At 37.1% G+C, this 16,244-nt stretch overlaps 1 protein-coding gene across 1 annotated transcript in view; it reads right to left on the bottom strand.

Moving 5' to 3' along the window:
• Diaph3 (diaphanous related formin 3) overlaps positions 1 to 16,244 on the bottom strand; it is a 449,862-nt gene that overhangs the window by 147,115 nt on the left and 286,503 nt on the right. The window contains exon 25 of the mRNA XM_038310273.1: positions 3,444 to 3,579. Coding sequence (XP_038166201.1) covers positions 3,444 to 3,579 — 136 coding nt within the window. The remainder of the gene's footprint in view (positions 1 to 3,443; positions 3,580 to 16,244) is intronic.

The following is a 16,244-nucleotide window of genomic DNA, read 5'->3' as shown; positions in this document are numbered from 1 at the left end:
GTCCTGTAGGGAAACAAGATAGGGAAAGAAAAAAGTGTGTGTGTGTGTGTGTGTATGTGTGTGTGTGTGTGTACACAGTAAAAAATAAAATAAAATAAGAGAAATAAAAGAAAAAGTAAAAGCCATGATGTGACATTATGAGATTGTGTCTGGTTTAATGAGATTTTCATAAATCGATATAACCCAGCCTAGGCTCAGAAGAACATGGAGATCCCCTGGAAAGTATCGAAATGAGCACTACCTATGACCTTAATATGTCCAAGGCGTTTAGGAAATCCTACTGGGCGAAGACATTTCACTTATTGAGACACATCTGTCATCATCTGCACACGCTATCTTGGAAAAGACACTGTAGAGCAATTGATAAAAATAACCTAATGGGACAAATATAATGGGCTCCATGATAAACAAGAGAGGCAACGGAGACCTTTATTTTTATTTTCTAATTTTTGTGATAGGGGATCACTATATAGGTAATATAGAAAGAAATTAAGGCAAAAGATTATAGGACAACAGAACAGAAAATTTCACACACCTACACACATGCACGCTAAACCACACATAAGCACACATGCCAAAATATATAAAGGAGAATAATTTTAAGATATTTATGAGGCAACTTAGTTGTTTACAACTGGTTAATATGTTAACCAACAGAAAAAGGTGAAGCCAATACAATTTGTAAAATAGGAAATATTAGTTAACTATAAGTATAAATGACCATCTTCGCCATAGTCAAGCAAAAGCTAATGAAAATTAAAAATAACTTTTTAGTCTATCTCATAAAAATGAGAACTTTCAACTAATGCATACCCATAATTAGATGTGGAATGTTAGGGAAAATTAGAATATATTTGGTAACATGCACTGTAAGTCTTAAATAAATCCTTCTCTATTCTGTGAACTAACGGGAGATCACCAAGACCACTTGGAATGGGACTGATGGAACATGCAACCAAACCAGACTCTCTGAATGTTGCTGATGGTGTGGCTGATGGTGGAGGCTGATTGAGAAACCAAGGACAATGGCGATGGGCTTGGACTCTACGGCATGGACGGGCTCTGTGTGAGCCTTGTCAGTTTGGTTGAGCACCTTCCTGGACCTGGAGGGGAGTTGGGAGGAACTTGGACTTAACATAGGGTAGGGAACCCTGTTGGCTCTTTGGCCTGGAGAGAGAGGAGTGCGGGTATGGGTAGAAGGGAGGGGAGGGAAGGGGGAAGAAGAGGGGAGGAGATGGAAATTTTTAAAATATTAAATAAAAAAATGAAAAAAATAATTCAAACATTTTCTGACTGTGTGAGGCCAAGTATACTGTTCATATTGAAAAGCTAGAGAAACATTTCTATTACTTCCTTCTGAATAATATAAGCCAAATTAGGTATGACCTAACGATGGGAACCCATGGCAAGGTATTAAGAATAACATGAAATATTAAATATTTAGCAAGACAATGTGGACATTAAGGTGCATATTCACTAGGATCGCGGTTTGTATTCAAAGGGACTGAAGAGAGAATGTGCCTAAATATTAACAGTGAATCCTGGAAAGAAATAATGGCTAATTGCCTTCTGATCTACTCTTGTTTAGGTGGATTTTCTATTGCATAAGTAAGTCATTGAAGGTAGAAAAATAAATTTGGTCATTCAAAAATGCAAATTAAATTGTAGAGAAATAAAATGAATATTATTAATATTCTGTTGAGAAGCCCATTAAAAAGTTCTATCAGATCTCAGTTTTATGAACTGATATAACAGCAACACTGAGAGGCTCTTTGTCCCAGTCGCTCAGTCCAAATCTCAACAGTATATATAGTTCAATTATCAGGTAGATGACTTTTAACACAGAGAGCAAATGTTCAAACAATATAATGATGTACCAAAAGTTAGGCTAAGATTTTAATCCATGATTATTCCAGAATAAATTTTAATAGTCAATAGTCCACTTTTCTGACATTCATTTTTGGTAACACTTTCAATAATTCCTTGAACTTTTTCTGAATTTCTAATAACATAAACATGTAATTAGACTTAGATGACTCTTTCTTTCTAGAAGAAACAAGTGTGGTACACTACTATATTCATTTTACTTCTAAAAATAAAATGACTATCAAAGTGCAAGTGAAGAGGACAGGGTGGCACCCTCTCCCTGTTGGGAATCCTTAGATGCATTTCTTGTTCTGAATTGTGAGCTACTAGGATTTAGCAATGAAGTTAATGGATTTTATATTAAAACCTTCAATCCTTAATGCCCTGGGAAACAAAAGAGTCAAATTGTTAAGGTTGACAATAAAACTACAACCTAATATGCTGCTTTCCTATTTAGTTGTATTGTCCTTTTTTCTTTTATTGAAAATAGAGGTTTTTATATATTTTTTATATAATATATTCTGAATATGGTTTCCCTTCTCTTCTCTAGCTCCCCTCCCAACCAGATCCATAACTTTTCTCTCTGACTATAAAACAAAGCAGCATCTAATAATAATAAAATAAAATAAGGTAAATAAAGAACAAACAAATCAGAAAATGACTCCTTTAACTTTATAAAATATATAGATGTTTCTGTAGGGTTGTATTCAAACTTGACAAGTTTTTCAAAAAGTTTCCATTACATTAGAAAGCATACCATAAAGTAAGTAGAGAAAAGAGCACATTGGGCACACACCTTCCCCCAGTACTTTGCCCCAGCTTCAGAAACTACCCTGCTTCGTCTATAGAGTCCTCCGTCAGTCACTCCAGGATATTTTGACTTACCTGAAGATATTGATTTTTTTATTTTTTGTTTTTTGTCTGTGAAGTTTCAGCATGTCCCTGAAGAATACGGAAATATGCTGACAACAATATTGTCATGAATAGAAAAATCAAGTCTCCAAAGATTTTCTTTTTGCTACAGTTATTTGTAGGCGGTTACTATCCATAGCTCTCACTCCAGTCTCTGTGTCTCTTTTGTCCTCTCTACCAACCTCACCTCCCCCTTAGTCCTTCCTTTCTTCTCCTCTTTTCAATCTTAAGGACTGAACTTAGTCTCAAGCTCATGTACACCAGGCAAGAGTGACAGCCCCAGCCTACTTGAAGCCTCTTTTAATCAGTATCCTCTTTTTCTCTCGCCTATGCTGCATTCACTGGAAGAAATCAGTCCATGTGTCAATTTCTTATGGATGTAAATGTATTAACAGACAGGCACTGTTACAGACTTGTTACCTAAATAATACTGAAGGAAAGAGAATCCTTCTGGAAGACCTACAAGTCTTCCAGAGAGCCAACACTAGAAGAAAGACAACATACAGTGATAAACCGATGGGAGGAAGAAGCTTGAGGAAAGATGTGCTCGATGGCGAGGTACAGAAACAGGTGGTCCTATTCTTTGTTGGCCAAAAAAATTAGGATGTTAATGAGGCACCACATGGATGCGTCCACCGCATGGACAGGGACTCGACAGGACTCACCAGTTTTCATTTCTAGCAAACGTTTTTTCTCTAGTTGGCGTTCAAGGCGTTCTTTCTCTGCTCGCTCTTTAGCTAGTCTGGCACGTTTGTCCTTTTCTGCTGCTTCTCTTTTTTTGATGTTTTCGTTTAACGCTTGCTAATACAAATAAATTTTGAAAAATGATTAATTAATCAGTGATCCACAAGAAAATTATCTAAAATCAAACACAAGTTCCAACCATGAGTTAATAGTTTTCAGATAAGTTAGTTCTTAAATGAGTAGCAGACATATAATACATACACATAAACTCTTGTAAAATATTTATCTATAAATACCCTGCTAGGCTTAAAGCACCTGCATGTAAATGGAATTACCTAAAAGGGAAGAGATGGAAATTAAAAATAAAATGGCATTTAATACACAAATCGAATTGGCTATCATATAAAGAGAGTCTTTAACTCTCTAAGAGCTTTCCATATTTTCTCTTTTGTAAGCATTTCAACTTCAAGGGAGGCAGTTGAAGAAATGATAGAAAAGGGATGAACGCTTCATGTAATGGTCATATAGAAGAGTGGGTTTTCATATAGAAGAGAGTGTCATAAAGATAACTGTATAAATATTTGAGGTCTCAAAGCCAGATCCTGTGACTGTTGATCAAAGCCAATAACATGCTAATGAAAAGATCTCAATGGATATGTGATTAGTTAATTAATTTCTTATTTCTAAGTTTTATACCAATCAAGAAATGCCTCTCATGTGGCATTAGTGAGAATCAGCAGGTAAGGATAGAATTTTATAAGTGCCAACAAACAGCATGGCATCACATTACAACAAACAGACTGTATTTTATCTAAGTGTCAATGAAAACAAACAGGTTACAATTACGAATAATATTATAAAAGTATACAATTAAGCTATAAGTAAGTAGCTTAGTATTTTTCGTTTAAATGCAGTTCTAGAAATTGAACCCAAGGCTGCTGCACAGCAGGCAAGAGTTCATGTGCACACCCATGAACCTGGGGATCAGATTCTGATGACAGGCATCTTCCTTAATAGCTCTCACTCTTATTTTTTGAGACGAGGTCTCCCGCTGAAACTGGAGCCCACCAATCCGGTTAACCTGACTCACAAGCGAGTTCTGGGGCAAACCAGCAAGCTCTGGGGACCTGGTTGTCTCTGCCTTCTTAGCACTGGGATTAAAAGCACTCACCACTGTGCAAAGCCCACCTTTTGCTTGAATACAAACACAGGCTTAATAGGTAAGCTTTTGGCTGACTGAGCTATTTCTCAACACTTGACCATCTTTTTAAAACCCAGAGATAATATCAGTTTTTTTTATAAAAAGTTACAAATTAGAATATTATTAATGAGAACAATGAAAGAAAAACTCTAAGAAAGAAACACAAAATATTAACCTACTCACCGTTAATTTTAATATATACTTTAATGAGATGCTAAATGGAGGATAGGATGAAGGGACAGAAGAGAGGGAGAAGACAAAGGAAAGGATGGAAATATGTTAGTTTCTCTCTCTGTAACAGAACAGGCAGCAGGCAAATATAAGAACAGAAACATGAAATATAGACAATACTATCAGTGAGAAAAAGGAGTATTCAAAGCATCCTTTTCTACAGCTACTGGAGGGATTACCATTGCTTGCTCTCTCCACTGTCCGTTTGTCTCTCCTTTTTCTTCTCACCACACCACCCAGACAACTTAGAACTTCTTTTAAAAAACAAAAACAAAAGACAAAAACAAAAACAAAAACAAGGATGGATGAAAAAAGAGGCCATGAATTAGAAAGAGAGCACTGAGGAGGATATGGAGGGTTTAGAGGGAAGACAGGGAAGAGGGAAATGCTGTGTTTATAATCATAAGAAATAATTTAAATAAACAGAAGAGGTCAAAACCATAGAAAAATACCATAAATAAAGCTACCTCAGGTTTGATTACAGCTGAATTATAAAAATCAAGGAGCTGGCTAAATGTAGTGCTGTGAATAGGAATGGCCCACATAGGCTCATATACTTGAATGCTTAGTCATTAGGAAGTGGCATTATTTAAAAGAATTAGAAAGATTGGACGGTGTGGCTTTGGAGTAGGTGTGGCCTTGCTGGAGGAAGTGTCTAACTGGGGGTGGGCTTTTAGGTTTCAAAAGTCTTTGCCACCTAATCACAACAAATTGAATCCACTGTGTTGAGACTGCTCCTTTACAAAGAAAATGGAATCAGAGGTAATTATATAAAGAAAACTAATTCTTTCTGAGAAACACAATGACTGTATGTTTTATGTCCTTGGTATTTTCTATATTTTAGAGATACAAACAAGTATGTCTGTATAGATTATATTAAGGCAGAACTGAAACTGCATAAGGAAGAAAAATGACTGATGGAAGGAAGGTGGGGAGAAAAGAGATAATACATAATATGGGGGAAACTACTCACTGTAATATATATAAATATGTGTAAAATACATAGTGGATATACACAAAGTGTCCAGAGTTTGAACTGGGAATAATATAACTGTATCTTAAATATTATAACTGTATATATAACATTGATATTTTAATTCATGTATATTATTAAACAGATCAACCAATTAAAAAAAAAGTCCTTGCCAAGCTCACTTTGTTTCTTTCTGGATATAGGATATAGCTTCCAGTAACTGCTCCAACACCATGCTTGCTGCCATAATAATGGAATGATCCTCTAAAACTGTAAGCTAGCCCCCAATTAAATACATTCTTTTATAAGAATGTATTTAGACTATCAGTGGACTTCCTGTTGTCTGAAAGATGTAACACTCTCAGCTCCAGCACATCTGCCTGCATGCTGCCATGTTCCCCATCATGACACTAATGGACTGAACCTTGGAAACTATAAGTGAGGGCCCTCAATTAAAGGTTTTCCTTATAAGAGTTGCCATGGACATGATATCTTTTCACAGCAACAGAATCTAACAAACACCCTAAATTTAACTCATATCTTTACTTTCCTTCCGTTTCAACTATACAGCAGTTTTTGAATTCCAAATCTTTCTCTCAACTGATAACTCTGTTTACAGGTCTTTTTTACATAAAAGAACTTTTATCACATATGTCATTTTTTTTTTTACATTTGTTCAATGCCTTTTGCCTCATGAGACTTTCTTTAAAAAATGCTTCGTGAATACATCCTTTAGAGGACAACTGTACATTGTGGGTTAATCATGCTTTACAAATATGGTTTGGTGGGAAAAACTGCTATACTCATAAAGCTATGCTGTTTTATACTGTGTGTAACTCACCATCTTTGAACATTACTTCCTGAAAGCTGAAATACTATTTGGCCTGTTAAGAAAATCCTTGCCAATCTGTTTTTAAAGCTCCCTTTAAGAGGTTGTTGAGGCTGTGAAGATGGCTCAGTGGCTAAAGCATTTGCCCTAAAAGTCTGGGCGCCTGAGTCTCAGCTCCAGAAACCAAATGAAAAAAGCAGAACACAGCTAGCCCAAGCACCTCTAATTCCAGTGCATTTTCTCGGGGACTGGGAAGCAAAGACAGGAAAATCTTCTGAAGCTCATGGTCCAGCTGGCCTGACGCATGCAAGCTCTGAACAGAACAGATCCTGTCTCAAACAAGCTAGCACGCAAAAACTCAGAGCTAAGGCTGTTCTCTGAATGCCACATGCACAAGACTGCACTCAAATCCATTCTTATTTTCCATTTTTTTCATAAATAGCCCAATGTGGCCCGCTGTTAACATTAGCAGAATAACTACATTTTATCATCATATGAAGACACTTTCTACTTTAGTGTCTAAAGAACTAATGGAATGATAACTTGTTCTTGGCTTTTAGGAATCTTTACTTTTGGTATCCTGTGCTTTCACTCACAGGATATTGTATGTGCTGTGGATACATGTGTGTGACTGCATGAGCCCATAGAGGCCAACAGCACTGGACTCCCCTGGAGTTGGAGTACTGGTAACCACCGCCTGCTCTATCTGGGTGCTGGGAACTGAACGAACATCCTTTGTAAGAGCAGTATGTACTCTGAAATCGCATAACTGTCTCTCCAGACTGTTTACAGGTTATTTTGAGTTTCATCTTATTTATTTTGGGTTATAGATGGTCTTTAAATTTCTGGATTCTTGGTCTGGAAACACTGTAAGCAATGTTCTGAATGTTTACCGCTATTCATTTATTCTCCTCAATCCATACTTTGTGGCTCCTGCTACAAAATGGGGAAGACTGTTTAACCTCTTCCATGTTTCCCTCAACTGCACTATCTCCCTGGGTTGTCCCAGAAACACTTGCATTGAATACGCCTTCCTTCCCAGGTGGAGTACAACTCACTCTACTTTGTGTTTAACTTCAACCCCTACACCTCCATCTCCACTAGTCTTTTCTTTTTAAGTGGTCATTTTCAGTCATCAAGTCTTTTTAAAATCTTTCATTTTCGTACACATTTTGTGCCCTTCACATGGAGTCTTGCAGGGGAGGGGATGTCCGCGTCCATCTTCCCATCTGCTCATCACACCACTGCCTACTCCAGAGCTGTTGATAGTTGCGACTGTGGTCTTAGTTTGCTGAGCTGCGTTCATAAGTCTTGGGGTTGTTGATCTGTAATTGTCTTCTAGCACAAAGCTTTCAGCTGGCTTCTGTAAAGAACTGGGGACTGCTTTCCTAATCTGGATGAGATTAGTGTCCCTCCATCTCTTGCTTATTTTGAAAGCTTTATGTAATGTCCTTATTCTGTACAAGCCTTGGGCTCCAACTTCCCAGGCCAGGGTAACTCTGCTTTCCCTCTTTCTCAATTATTTTTGTCCTTGAATATTTCCTTAGCTTTCTAAGGCAACAGCCAATTTTTGAAAATGGCTCAGTGGATTACTGAGCAATCTTGATAAGAAGATAAGAAAAGAAGAATGTATGATCCTTAAAGAAGCTGATGAATAACTGTAGGACAGATCTTTCAGTCTTGCCCAAACACCTGCCTGATCAGCCAAGCTTTCCACTGTCTAATACTCCGAAGCTGATAACACATCTTATTTTATTTTATAATGTTGCATCTCATTTAGATTAATGTAATTCTGTGTACCTTAGACATATGTTTCAGATTCCGCAATTAAATATGAAGGTAACTGGATACTCATATAAAATGAATTCTAAGAAACCATTCATACACATTATTATATAAAAGTTTATAATATAAAAACACCCCTGATAATAGAATAGATACAAAATTTGTCTATTTTTATAAATTACTTTAAAAGTATATCAGTTTTTTGTCACATACTTGAATGATGGTATAATCTTTTGAGATGGAAATCTAAAGTCATATTATTTTATTTAAATGGCTATCTGGCATTGAAGAGCTGTGTGTCACTGCCTCGGTTGCTTCTGTAAAAAGGATAAACTATGTGGATATTTGAGGAATTAAATACATTAATTCACATATTTGCCTTATATCCCTTCCCTAGAATATTGTAAGAGGAGGCCCACACAGTATTAACAAATATTGTTTTATTTTATCACTAATTTTAAATAGGATTTTCATGAGAGTATAATCATTCAAGAGTCTCAAGCACATTTGTTCATCAAGGACTCATGAAGATCCATGTTCTAGCTTCTGTCAATAATCATGCTTCTATCAAGTATAACAGGAATGCCAATTTTCTTAGCTTCTATGAGAATGTAAGTGTTTCTATTCAGAGACGTTGGAATAGGATGCTATACTAAGTTGAATGGGAGTGAAGTGGAAGCATCCAATGCCGCCTGGATGACTTGGCAGGGAAGGTGTCATGATGAATAAATATGGAAGGCAAGATGTAGTTCTCAACCTCAAGTCTAGCCATTATTCCTCTAAGGACTCAATTTACATATGTATGCACATTGTTTAATATTACCAAATCTAATGTGCTCAAGAATTTTATTTTGAAAAAGAGACTTAGTTTCTTTACCTATATTTTATTTAAATATTAAGCATTGCTTAAGCTGTTTTTTAAAGCTATATATTGGTAATTTAAAATTTGAGAGTAAATTTTAGAATGACTTTTAATTGGGCAACGTTTAAGTTACAATTAAGAAATGCTTAATTTTAAATGAAAGCAACACACTATTTCGCATATAGATCATTATTACAAAAATAAATATAAAACCATATTATTAAGTATAAGTAGCCATAGATACTGATATTTTAAAAATATATTTCATCTTGTGCAGACTATTTAAATAGCTTTATATATCTATCTCAATGTTTTTCAAGCCATTTTAATGCCTTTTTAAATCTGTTTTGAAAACTAGAGACATCTCCTTTTAAAAGCCTTCAAAAGCCTTGCAGGCCCTTTCAGTTTTTTCTCTGTCAACAAACACGTATACTCAACTCATGTAGTCGGAAATAGATCTCTGTAATACAACTTTCACTAAACTCAAGTTTTGTTTCCTAAAGATTGGGTTTTGTGTCGTGTCTCTAACTACATAGACTGAATTTATCTCCTGATTGCTAGGAGTGGGTATTGTCAGAAGCACGCTAATTCCCTTTATGTAAAAAAACACATTAATATCTAATATATTGCCAGTGGTCACCGTACTTAGGTGTGTTTAGGACTCTTATTGACTCCTCACATGGAATAAATAGGACTGCTTTCTGCAAACTCATGATAGCTAGCTTCATCATCAGGAATGAACAGAAAATATTTTCTTTTGGAAACAAACAATATAAAAAGCATTCTTGTGCTCCTATAACATTCTTATAATGATTCAAGAAGGGAAATATTTCAGATGTATACTCACAGAATTTAGTAGAAATTCAAAAGTTGGTGATTCTAATTTTTCCATAAAATATTTTTATTAATAACTAGAAAATTTCCACAAATGTAAAAATAAAAACTCCTTTAGATTGATTACTAAGTAACTTCCATTTTGTAAAATTAATCATTGGTTTTATTCTAATATCATTACCACTCATTTTACAATGCTACTTATGAGGACAGGTGAGCATAACACACTGTGCTCTGGCAGGACCCACTCAGCATTTGAGCTGAACACCAGCTGTTCTTTGCTGGTGCACCATGATAATGGGCAGACATCTCTGAGGTGAGAATTAAATAGCCCAATGGCTATGCGCTGCTCACGATTACCAATTCATCTCAAGTTCCTCTCTTCTATAAAGTCAGCCTCGGAGAGGGAAACAAAGCACTTCTTAGCCGTGGGTAGCATCGCTGATCCATCAGCCCTTTGCCACAGACTGGTCTGCAAGCTCTGAGTTAAACAAAATACTTCAACTAGTCCAGTGGCTCTTTAACAAAGCATGATACCGTTATAAGTTCCTTCCCAACATTATTGGATTCTCCACATTGTGTTTTTTTTCCTTGAAGTGATATAATGATATTTTTATTTTTCAATCATAAGGTATAAGCACTGACAAACCAGTGGGTAGAGTGGTATCCATGTAGTGCTGGAGAGGTCAAGCGACAGGGTAGCAGTTTGCTGAGTAAAGACCCTGTTTTAGGGAAAGAGGCAATGGACGACTCACATGTCCCATGCGCAACTTGTTATGTTTAACACGTAGAAGGTAGCCTTCGAGGCACATCTCGTTTTCAATCCTCTCCTACTGCTTCGTATGTCTGTATCTGAGGATGTGTATGAATTTCAAGAGATGACTACATTTGATGTATGAACATAATGTTATTTTATGCATTTCTGTCTGCACTTTGCTGGTTTATAAAGTAGTTTCCTTGCACATGGGATAGCATGTACTAATATTATGTATGCTGCTGTTATTGTTATTTAAAATAATAGTCATTAATTTTTTTTTTCTATTTCATTCATTAAACAACATAACCAAGAGGTACCTACAAACCCAATCATTTAAAGATCCAGACCAGCCTTTCAAATATGGGTATTATCCCATGCAATGCAAAGTTGGGGTGAATCTTATCAAGAAAGAGAAAGCTCAAGTCAATTACATTGGGCATGTTTACATTTTGAAAAATTTAAAAGAATGATTATTAGGAAATCATCACAAATATTTTCAAAGTTTCAAAGTTAAAATTTTAAGCTTAAATAAACAGACACTAAAGGATGAGTAGATCGGTGAAAAAACAGAATATTTTCTTCTATGTGGGAAGCCTTAGAGCTCCAAGTATGATCTCAGAATAACAAAGGTGCTAATGAAGACAGAAGCCCTATGTGAAAAGCCTCCAAATACAATGTTGAAATTGTAAGCCCACCAAAATATGCATGGGTTGAAAATGCTTTCTATTATAATTACAGAAGCTGGCTCAACACCCTACCATAAGACTTGTACATGATATTTTTACCTCTGACAACATAAAACATATCAATCTACAAGCTTTAAGGGACATTCAGGGCACATTAAGTGCTTTGCCCTCCTGCTATTGCCTAGCTGTTCACACAGCAGTCAGCACAAACAGCATTCAGAGCTGACAAGCATCAAATTTGTGTGATTTAAATGATTTGCCAGAACAGGTTGTGCTTTAGCTGTTCTCCTTGCCAAATTTTTTTTTTCAGCAAAATATCTTCTCGCTGGATGATGGAGTAGTAGTAAATAGGATAAAAGTTACTCCCTTAGACTGGGAATTAAGGAGAAAACCAAACTTCATTTGACCAATAGAAAGAGTTAGATTATAGGTGTGATTCTTGCTTTGGTATTTGTTCACTATATATAGACCTACTATATAGAACAAAAAACCAACTTAGTTAATGCTTGCAACAAAGATTAATGTCAAATCTTAATTGGAAGAAGCTAAGAAGCAATAACCCATAGAAATAATCTAAATTATTTGACAGCTAAACACAATCTGGGTGTCTATTCTGCTCACAGAATTCTGTATGGCAACAAAAAAGGGGAGGAGCCACTTAAAATCCTGATATTGCCATGAAGAAACAGAAAAGAAGATTACTGCAGTACTCTGTTATTTGCACACAGCTAGCTTGCTGTAAGTCGTTGTGTGCATTTACTCATTAACTCCACTACATGGAGTTACTGTCAGGTAACAAAGGCTCAGTGAGGTTAAGTAACTAGGTACTGTCACTCAATACATGGGGCCAGATGCTGGAGTCAGCTCAGAACTGCAGCTATCTTCCTGTCTGTGAAACAAACAGTGAGAATTCAAAACTGAAGACAAATAACGTGGGTAAAGTGTATCAGGTAAACAATATGAAGAAACATTTCATCTTCTTGATTGTTACCACATGCAATTCAGACAGGAATTTGTACATATATGGAGATAAAGTTTAGGAAGGAAGGTAATGGTGTTTCTGTTTGTTCTTTTCTTCCCAATGTTGTGGACTTAGTCTTTGAATGTGTTGGGCAACTAAGGCAAAAATCCAAATGAGTTTTATGGATTCAAAACATACTACAGAGTTTGGCATAGGTATAGAGTATAGGCATAAAGTATAGGTATGCCAAAAATTAAGAAAAAAAAAAAAAACAAAACACTTTCCTAACTTCAAGTATTCAATATCTTTAAGACAAGAGCTGATTCTTGATGACTTCCAAATCCTAACTCCAAAGTGGAATTTCAGATGCTCAGAATCTCACACATTATTAAGAAATGAAGGCTCAGTGCAGAGGCATCCTGGAGAATGACTTTCATATGCTCTGGAACCACTTGTGCTCAAAAGCTGCACAAGGCAAAATTCATTCCATATCAATTATCTGACATTGAAGAGACAGAGAATTCCGAGTCCTTAAGTGTGTTCGAAACACTAAACAACAGATTTTTTAGCATCTATAATTTTGTTGAAATGTTTTATCTAAAAGGAGACACACAACAAAAGATCAGAAGAAAGTAGTAGAAATCTCTTTGAGTGAGATATTCGACAAAGCACATAAGACTTTCGAAGACTTCTGAGTCTGTAGAAAGAACCGAAGTGTGCTAATAATTTCAGGTAAGGAACGCTAAGAGCAAAGGAGTGTTCACTGCAAAGGAAGTACTGTTAGACCAAGGTGAGCATTCAAGATAAAAGCCTGTAATTCAGACCAGGTGAGGGAGAACCAGGGCACAGACTTCTCCTAGGATACTAAGTGGGGCTGGAGCACGTGTTACACTTCAAGGCTACACTGACAAAGGCAGAGAAGAACATTAGGTTTAAATTCAAAGGCTAGCATGAATATGTTTTTGCTGTTGGCTAAGATAAAGAAGGATATGAGGTCACCAGCAGGATCCATCCCCCCCCCCCCCGAAAAAAAACCACTCTGAATGGCTGAATGCAAACCCCTTCAGAACCATGAGGTCAACTACTAGTAACAGGGGCAGGAGAACCACTTGGTGGAAGCTTAATGCTTAGCAAACCATCAATTAGCAGACAGCTGACAGTTTGAGGTCAACAATTCCACTCAACACCTCCAACTTTGTCCTTCAAGGGTCCCATGAAACAGAAAGGTAGCGCAGAGAGGCACAGGCACAGACTCACCACCCACCTACCACCCCAGCCAGGCTTCATGTTAATGGTCCTCAAACTTAAACGAGAACATTTTATACTGATAGTAAAACAACCCTGAAAACATTTCAATGGAAAGGGTAAGTATAAGAAAATAAAGTATGCTGCGTGCTGGTACTCACTAGGTGTCGAGAAAGAAAAGAAGAGGAAGAGGAAGAGGAGGAGGAGGAAGAAGAGAAGGAAAAGAAGAAACGAAACCAAAACTTCTAAAGTCATTATGTCCAACTTTCTTGTAAACTTAACAGCAGGGTGCTTTAAGCCATTAAAACTGCAGGATTTAGGAAGTGAATAGGCCTTAGCTAATAGAGGCTGGCTTGTTGCCAAATAAGACCGGTCCATTTTCAGGTCCCATATGTTGGAAGGAGAGAACTAACTGCCAAGATGTCCTGACCTCTACACCTGTCCCAAGGCACATGGCCTCGCCTGCACCTGACACACAAATAAAAACTTTTAAAAAATGTCTAAGTGTAGGAATGGCAAGTGGGCAAGTGTCAGTTCAAGTAGTCCCTCTCAATCTTGAAGCCCTTTTCCAAAAGCCTGGGATTTCCACCTCCGTTTACTCTACTGTCATGCTGTACCTCACAGAATACTGAAGACTAAGAGAGACTTAGTATGCCCATAAACCCATGTGGCACACAGGGTCTAGAGGGAAGCTAGTGCTCAACCACGGGTGTGTGTTTGGGGTTTCCTTCTGTTGAAGACGGTAACGAAAATCAGGTTTGACAAAAGTATACAGTTCCCTTCCCTAACCCTGCTTTCTGGAGAAGCTGGATGAGGACCTCGAAATCGACTGGTGTCCAGTGAGCACAGGGCCTTGTGGGAGAAAAGAACAGCAAGAAAGCCTTAGCTCTCATGGAAGTGGGGTGAGGTAAAGCACTGTCAGTGAACAGCTGCTCTTCACACAGGCTACACCATCTTGTAGTTTCCCCTCTTGGGCTAGATGGTGTGTGGCAGTAACTGGAACAGGTGTTGCCTCTTTAGCTACTGCAACAAAGCTCTTCTGGAACAGAAGAATAAACTTGAAGAGTAATATCTAGATGACTTAGTAGCAACTGCAGTAGTACATAGGCTAAATGTTGAGTTGGTCTTCAAAAATTCAACTACATCGCTTTTAATTGCTTCGGTTCAAAAGCAAAGATGATTTTTAAAATATAAACATCTCAGACAAATTTATTATAAATTAAATTACTATAAGTAATACTGGTCATGATTTTTATTTTGGGAGCCGAAGTAGATTTCAATTTCAATTTGATAGTGTTCTAGATGCCACACATTAAGTAGTACATGCAATTCAGATATATATATATATATATATATATATAGTACAGAATCAGAAGCTAGGCAGCCTAGGTCAGCATGCCAGCTCCTTGCTAGCTATATAATGGAGTGCCAATCAGATTTCTTGATGACTTCGTCTTCTCTTTAAAATGGGCACTGCGGTATTTACACTACATCTGGTTGTGGTAAAGTCTAAATAAGATGGAACCTGACAAATGGTTGACAATGAAGGATTTAGTTGTTAAAGCATGGCATCCACTGAACACCTGATTCCAACAATTTACCAGTTTTAATGATGCACTGTGTTAGACACACAAGGGTGAACAAGACAGACCCGAATCTTGGGAAGGAAGGAAAGCCCGGGGAAGATGGGAGGAGGGGTGAGTGCAATGACGCGGCTAACTAAGAACAGAAGGAGCAGTGGTTCAGGCACTGAGCCTGGAAGATAGAGGGGCCGGAATCAGAGAAAGCGCTCCATGGAAACCCGCCTGCTCAGCAGAAGGTCTGGACCAAGGACCAGATCAGGGACGATCCCTCTTCACATAATACAAAATAAACCTTGATCATTTATGTCCAGAATAGATCAATGTAGGTAAACAAGGCAATACTGACGTCCCTCTGGAAACCAAGTCTACCTTTCTCAAACTGTAAACATTTTAAGTTTACTTCCATTAAGCATAGAGCCTCATGAGTCATTAGATAATTCTAAATAATGTATCACACAGAGTCTGTCTTTTCCCCCTTACACTCTCTCCTCTCTTTCTCTCTCTTTCTCTCTCTTTCTCTCTCTCTCTCTCTCTCTCTCTCTCTCTCTCTCTCTCTCTCTCTCTCTCTCACACACACACACACACACACTCACACACACAGATCATAATACAGACAAAGTACATATTCCATAATAAAGACAATTTAAATTGAATTTTTGGAGAAAGAATGAACAGTGAGTGATAGTAGCTGTGCATGTTGTTTGCCTTTTAAGTGGAGGGTTCATTAAAAGCACATCAAGTCATTTATAAGTGATTGTAACTGCCCAACAAAGTTAGCAATAAAGTTTCCCTGAGATGAAAAAGTCACTCTTTAAACCCAATCTTCTCTTTCTTT

This window comes from Arvicola amphibius, chromosome 13 (genome assembly GCF_903992535.2).
Source record: "Arvicola amphibius chromosome 13, mArvAmp1.2, whole genome shotgun sequence".
Taxonomy (NCBI): Eukaryota; Metazoa; Chordata; class Mammalia; order Rodentia; family Cricetidae; genus Arvicola; species Arvicola amphibius.
The sequence above is the reverse complement of the archived record's forward strand: the minus strand, read 5'-3'. Positions and strand labels throughout refer to the sequence as shown.